The 7,280-nt window shown below is 38.3% G+C and overlaps 1 protein-coding gene and 1 pseudogene across 1 annotated transcript; both read left to right on the top strand.

Moving 5' to 3' along the window:
* Positions 1-13: 13 nt before the first annotated feature.
* On the top strand, positions 14-2,867 carry LOC129170869 (methionine-R-sulfoxide reductase B1-A-like). Its single transcript, XM_054758966.1, has 4 exons — positions 14-135; positions 1,052-1,194; positions 1,288-1,402; positions 2,354-2,867. Exons 1-4 carry the CDS (start codon positions 81-83, stop codon positions 2,371-2,373), a joined length of 333 nt encoding a protein of 110 aa, XP_054614941.1. The 5' UTR covers positions 14-80; the 3' UTR covers positions 2,374-2,867.
* A 238-nt stretch (positions 2,868-3,105) lies between these two features.
* LOC129170870 (methionine-R-sulfoxide reductase B1-A-like) lies at positions 3,106-4,565 on the top strand (annotated as a pseudogene).
* The last annotated feature ends 2,715 nt before the right edge of the window (positions 4,566-7,280 follow it).

Raw genomic sequence — 7,280 nt, 5'->3', positions numbered from 1 at the left:
TTCGACAGGAAGTTACTAACTAGTGGAATGCCTTTATTTACATTTACTTCTTGTCCAACTTGAATAAGTCGCAGGTGGAAATGTCTTTCTGTTCCTTCTACGGCCGAGAGGTTTTTGCGGACCATTTCAAACCAGGTGCCCCCACTATTACCTTAAACTTACCTGATGTTCTACCTTAATTTGTTGATATTTATAACTCTTTTACCGGCGATAACTTGCTAGTTACAGGGCGCTAGCTAGCTAAGCCACGGTTAGCCAACAGTTTTGTAACAGCTACGAACAGGAAATAAAACTTGCATTTCTGCATTATTTAACATACAGACGGAAAAGAAAGTTTGTTTTGTTGTTGGACCATTTTTAAAAGTTGAACACCAAAGTGTCGATTAAACAACCGTTACAAAACTGTAGATCCTCAAAAGACAAAACTACTGTACAGCGTACAAATAAATACAATACAATACAATACGGTACTGTATACCGATACCGATAGCAAAAAAATGGAATTTTCCCTTTAACTTGTTGATCATGATTAAATAATAATAAAAAATGATGAAATAAAAAAAACAGGACAAAGCAAAAAATGCATATATTTACCAACAGATATTTGTGAACAATTTGACTGTGTGCTGTCAAAACAGCACAAAGATAATGTAACAATATCAACAAAATAAAACAATAATTTCCTTTTATCATATACAGGTGTTTGAGCAAAAATAAGTAGTGCAAAAAATATAACATTCTTAGTGATTTTGCCCTTAAGCCCCTGTGTCGAGTGACTTGTTCCCTTAGTTTGTAAACAATATATGAATATAACAATACCAATACTATAATTAGAACAGCACAACAAATAAAAATAAGAAAACTGACGATGTCGTCACACCAGTATCGATGCTAGCAATGTTTGTATCGATCCTGCTGCCCCCGCCCTCATAACCATCATCTGTCACTCCAAACAACAGCAAAATGAATGAATGACTTTAGAATGGAAACTGTTATGACTTTTCAACATCAGCTCATTATCATCATCATCATCATGTATTCATTCCTTCAGGGATTTACGCATGTGCTAAATGTGGCCACCAGCTGTTCTCCAGCCGCTCCAAGTTTGAGCACTCGTCTCCCTGGCCAGCCTTCACAGAGACCATCCACCAAGACAGTGTGTCCAAACACGAGGAGAGACCTGGAGCCTTCAAGGTACAACTACTAGGATACCTATTCTCTATCATAGCCAAGAAGCCATCTAACCACTGTTACAAAACATGAATGCAATCTTGTATTTCAATGCAGGTGTCGTGTGGAAAGTGTGGAAATGGCCTCGGCCACGAGTTTGTCAATGACGGGCCTGCTAAAGGGTTGTCTCGCTTCTGAATATTCAGCAGCTCACTGAAGTTCATCCCAAAAGGTACAAAAGAACACCAAACTTGTATCTGAATGCTGAGAAATGCTGTCGCCAAGCATAAAACTGACTATAAACGTGTGGTTCTTAATACCAAAAGTGATGACATCGGCAAATGAAGATGCTTTGATCACTTAGGAAACCAAGTCTGATTGGTTGAGAATAGGTCATGCTATTATGCATTTTTTTGTCTCCCATACAATATTAAAATAATATTTTTTATGTCATATATATTTTACTTATTTACTGTGTATTAAATTATGTGGTCTTGGTTGATTAAAGGTTTTTTGTGTAATTGCATTTCCTCATATATTGGCACGGGTAGTTCATTTACTAAACTGGAAAGAGTACCAGGTGTTTACTGGTGTGTGTTTGTATAATATGTTTTTATACAAACACATTTTTACAGTAATATTAACTCTGTTCTTATACATTTTACCCATACATAGATAATGCTACTTAAAATAATAAAGATGTGACATAATGTCATTTCAATATAATAAGTGACTGTATATTAAAATCAGAATAATAGTACACATAATAGATAGTAAATACAAAATAAAATACTATAATATTTCCTGTATATTACAATTTAATTGATATTATTAAACATTTTCTTGATTCCTTCCGGAATTATTTTTTGGGCATTTATGAAATGTTGCAAATGTAGCATTGTTTGCTCTGTAATATTCCACGCTGCATACACAGCAACAATATATCTCAAATCTCTGCTTTAAATTTCAGCTTTACAGATGCCATGTCAGCTCGACAGGCCGATTTTTTTTCGGGGTAAAAAAGGAGGCTTTCATTTGGGTTTAATTGTTCCAAATGGACAACTGTGATTATTTGTGCCATGGCGTCCGTTCGAGCGGAGTTCACTATTTGAGGACATTAATTATTTCCACATGGAAGAAATGAAAAGTCTGCATGATCAAACGTTTTGGCCCCTCTCCACAGATAAGGTTGATGGACAGTAAAGTGAGCGTTTAAGAGGAAGTGCTGCTGGCCCTGTCGACGTTTCTGGATGCTGCTAAGTTGTGGACAGCAAATGAAGCGCTCTGGAGGAAAAGCCCAAGATGGGAGCACCAGAGTTCTGATGGACAATGGCCACACTGCACAGCAGCGACTGCGGAAAAAAAAAGAATACAATATAAGATCAGATGGTATGCATAATGGAGACTCCGGAGAGTTGCACTCCTCAACATTTTACAGTATCATTAGTTCAGTTTTTACATTGGTTTATAAGTCATTTATTGTGTTTAAGGGCATAATATAAACAATTTTTCATCCTTCTCAGGATATTAAAAGTGTTCTTACGATGCTGCTTGTAGTTCTAGAATCCAGGACATGTAAGAAAATAGTAAGCAGAAACATTAATTGGACTTCTCTTGATGAGATAAGATGGACAACATTCTAGTTATCACTCACAATATCTAAATTCTCAAAACTATATTAAATGTTTTAAAATAAAGTGTTTTGACATTTTTTCCCGACAATGTAACATGAAACATTGATATCTTTCACCAGTGACGAGGTACATTCCCCCCCCAGCTTTTTAAATGAGGTACAAACACATCTACTCAACCTTATTTACCTTTTACGACATTGTTATGCTTTACGGTGTATGATAGTAGTTGGGCCACAGCACCCTCGTGTGGTGGGAAAGGTTAGTCGGTCCGTAAATAGCTGCAGTCACTTGATCTGTTTTCCTCCACTTCAAACTACAAAATCCAATAAGAAGGTTTGAAAAACGTATTTGTGACATAGAGGAAATGGAAATGTCCTTTTGCTCATTCTCTGGGGGAGAAGAATACAAAAATCACTTCCAGCCAGGTGAGTCGCCGGCACTGTAAACCATGAAATAATGTCTTCTCGTCTCGTGTGGTTTCATGAGGTTTCCCCTCCCAGGTATATATGTGTGTGCAGAATGTGGACATGAGCTGTTTTCCAGCTTATCAAAGTTTGAGCACTCTTCTCCTTGGCCAGCCTTCTCTGCGACAATCCACGAGAACAGCGTTACCAAACACCCTGAAGCATGGGGACCCGTCAAGGTACACAACAGGCCAAGACAGTCACTTCAAGACAGTCACGCAAAGCTGATTGGTGAATCCCTATGTTGTGGATTTAACTGATTGGTGAACCCCTATGTTGTGGATTTAAATGTACCAGGTGTCCTGTGGGAAATGTCACAACGGACTAGGCCACGAGTTCCCGTATGATGGACCAAAAGAAGGCCTGTCACGCTTTTGAATATTCAGCAGCTCACTCAGGTTCATCCCTAATGGTTAGTCTGTGCAACTTCATCCTCAGTTATACTCATAATCCTGATGGGTTGGCTGTCACCACAGAATAGTTAGACATGGACATAAAGGCGAGCTGTAAGAGGCCCACTGCTGCTGAAGGTGTGGACAAAAAGATGATGAGCTCTAGGACAAAGCCTTGAGGGACTCCTGGGCTTTGATGGGAAATGTCATCACTTGGCTGCATTGAGGCATGTACGAACATATTTAAACAACATATACTTGAGAATTCATAGTACTTACTATGCAGAAAAGTGGGTTTGCACATATTTCTCCTTGTATGAGAATACACAATGGACAAAAGTATAGGGCATCATTATGACACCTACAGGAAGTGAAAATTTGAGGTTGGACAACATTTGTCATACCTGGCTACCCTCCCATTTTTCCCAGGAAACTTAGTTGGAAGCATAAAACAGCTGGTGAGATAAATAATTAATACTCAAGGGAGAATAAAGCATCTACCTTAACTCCCTATTGATCACATAAAAGTCGTTATGCTTTTGTCCACGCATCTACCTTAACTCCCTATTGATCGCATAAAAGTCCTTATGCTTTTGTCCACAAGTGTGAGCTCATTATGCGGCATTGTGCAGCAACTTGCAGTTGCACTATTTCACCAGGAGGTGGTGCTCCCCGACTTGTTTGCCTAATGTCTATTTAAACAGTCAATATTTTTTATTTGGAAAATACACTGACTTTCTTAAATGAGTCTTATTAAACTAACAGCCTGCATTGACTGGAAGAAATGTGAGCACATGGAGCATATTACTGACACTTGAATAAATCCCACTATACACAACAGTACATCCATCTGTGATTTTAAGAGGTCTTTAGTGTTCTTTTATCCCGCCAAAGTTTTCCAGGTGATCCAGCGGGCCTGCCTTTTTAGAACATTGGCTGGTGGCGGAATTCCAAACAAAGTGAGGCAATGTGGGCGCACGTTCAAAAGCTGTGAGCAGGTGTGGAAACACCTGTAGAGTATTACACCTCTCTATTTTATCGGCATATGGTTGAATTAAGGAGGAAAAGTAGCAATAATCATGAAACAATACAATATACATGATATGATAATATAAATAAGTAAAACAATTTTAATACATTTTGTAAATTATAGCATTTCGAAAAGGAAGATTGATTAACTTAGGTGTCACACTACACTACAAGTACAAAGATGCATTATTATTATTATTGGAAATTTTCTAACCCAATTTTCAAATTAGTCACTACTTCGTATGTGCCGAAAAGGACTCTATTGGAACACAAATACTGGAACTGACCTCTTAATAAGCTAATAAGCCAAAGAGTGGCTTACAAAGACATACTCCAGTGTACAAATGGTGCATAAAGGCATGACACACTCCCAGAAGAGTGAAATCTTCTATAACTGGAAAAGGAAGACCTTAATGTCATCTTTTCACTTTTTGTGCCCAAGTCTGTTGTCGATTAAGAGTCATCAGTTGATGGTCTCAGCGTGCCCTTTTGCCTGGGAGCCCCCTCTCATTCATCCAGTAATACCTTCCTTGCCACTGATTAGATGTCTCTGTTGTGGTCCCTCTTTTAAAGTTGCCACACACAGCTGGCACACAGACCCCTACTGTCCTCAGGGGTGAGCAGTCTGGATGAGGTAGGGGACTTTGAGCAACAAAGCCAGCAGACACAAATACAAAATTAAACCAGATGTGAGAATGACAGATGGGGGAGGAAAAGAGAAAAGGGAGGGGAGTAATTAATGTGCGCTATCTGCAGCCGAACACTCTTTTCTGGCTGGCATGGGCACAGCAGCTGCATAGCCAAGAGGAAGCAAACAGGAAGCAGGAAGTGGTAATCCTCTGATAGAAATCGGGAGGCAGACTTGGACTGTGACCGCGCTTTTTTTTTTTTCTTCTTCACTGATCTCCAAGCCTCATCCTGAATGTGAATCCGTAATTATGTCAAACCAGCGGAGCATTCCAGAGGCCCGAAGGCCGAGCCTGGAGCTTGCCACCGAACAATACACAGGACAGCTTGTTTTGATTGTAACATTTATGAGGTGGCTGCGTCAAAGCAGGCTTGTTTATGAGCGGCTCCTGCACCTGCTTCTGTTTTGAGTCGCACAGAAACAAAACGTGTCCACATGCCATGCCACGCCATCCAGCTCATATGATCCCAAAACATCTTGTGGGCCTTGCCTGACAGAAGCTGATGGGAAGGATTAAAGCACCAGGAAGCCTCCTATATGAAGACTCTGTGGTGAAAATGCCCTCCATATGTGTCCCGTCTCGGCATAATGAAGAAAAAGATAAATGAGGCTTTTATAAGATGCGATTTCTGCTCTGGATCAGAGGAGGAAGAGACTGAAGGCGCTCCAAGTTCTTGTGTCTCTGTCAGGAGAACACATGCTTGGAGAAGAAGGCACTTTTAAAATGCAGTCTTAGATAGCTAGTACAATGAAACTCCCTAACAGTTCCACAGTCTTCTGAGAAAAAGAAAACAAAACTTTCATTTCAAACCATCATGCAATTCTCTTGACATCAGCTCAGTAAGCTTCTAAAGCACGGGTGTCTAAACTTTCAATTCAATTAAAAATATATATTTCCCCACCGAGGGCCATGTACATGAAAATTATAGTATGCAAGTGCCACTCAGATATGTGTAAACCAACACATGTAGATATGGTAAGAAGTTATATATATATAAAAAAACGTAATCTGTTTTGTGATAGGCGAAAAAGTGTATTATTAGTATAAACTTTGGTCTTTGCTCTTTTTTTCCCCCCTTTTTTCCCCAAATATTTCAACTTTCTTCTGAAATAATCTTTGTAAATTTTCTTCTTGTAATGTGACTTTTATTCCCATAATATTTTGACTTTATATTTTTTTTCCTATGATATTATACCCTATCTCTCCAACCTAATTTTGAAAAAATAACAACTTAATTTTGTTTTTGTTTTGTACAGCATATATATAATTTTCTGTTTCAACTGTATGCTGCTAAAATATTTTTCCTCATAATATTACGAGTTTATTTTCATAAAATTGACTTTTTTTTCGTTAGAGTATGACTTTTTCCTCCTAATATTTTGACTTTATTCTTGTGAAAAGTACTGCTGATTTTACCAATTTTGCTTTTGTTGTTTTTTTTTTAGTTTTCTTGTTAAATTATATTTTCAGAATGTGCCGCGGGCCACAAATGGCCATACTTTGGACACCTCTGGTCTAAAGGATGAATTCCACAAGTGGAAAACAATAATTGGAATTTGGAAACAATTACTGTCACGTGCATCATGTGTCTTCAAACGGTGAGTAGTTTTATTTTAGTTTAATTACCGTATACTGTGATTAACTTCTCTTTACACTTACTCACTTAAAACATTACCTGTGAAGTAAATAAAGGTTTTATGATGGGACCAAATAATTTGCGTTACATTATTTCTCATGGGAATAATGTTCCCAGTATTTCCAGGCCAAGCTAGCCGCTAGCGACAATACGTTCAACTGTTATGAAAAGTAGACTGTTAGTGTTTTAGCTTCTTTTTACACCTCTGTGACAGTTAATCCATGGCATACAAAATGGATGGATGGTGACAGTCAATGTATGTCACC

Source organism: Dunckerocampus dactyliophorus, chromosome 18 (genome assembly GCF_027744805.1).
Source record: "Dunckerocampus dactyliophorus isolate RoL2022-P2 chromosome 18, RoL_Ddac_1.1, whole genome shotgun sequence".
NCBI classification, from domain to species: domain Eukaryota; kingdom Metazoa; phylum Chordata; class Actinopteri; order Syngnathiformes; family Syngnathidae; genus Dunckerocampus; species Dunckerocampus dactyliophorus.
Note: the sequence above shows the minus strand (reverse complement) of the source record. Positions and strands in the feature narration are given on the sequence as shown.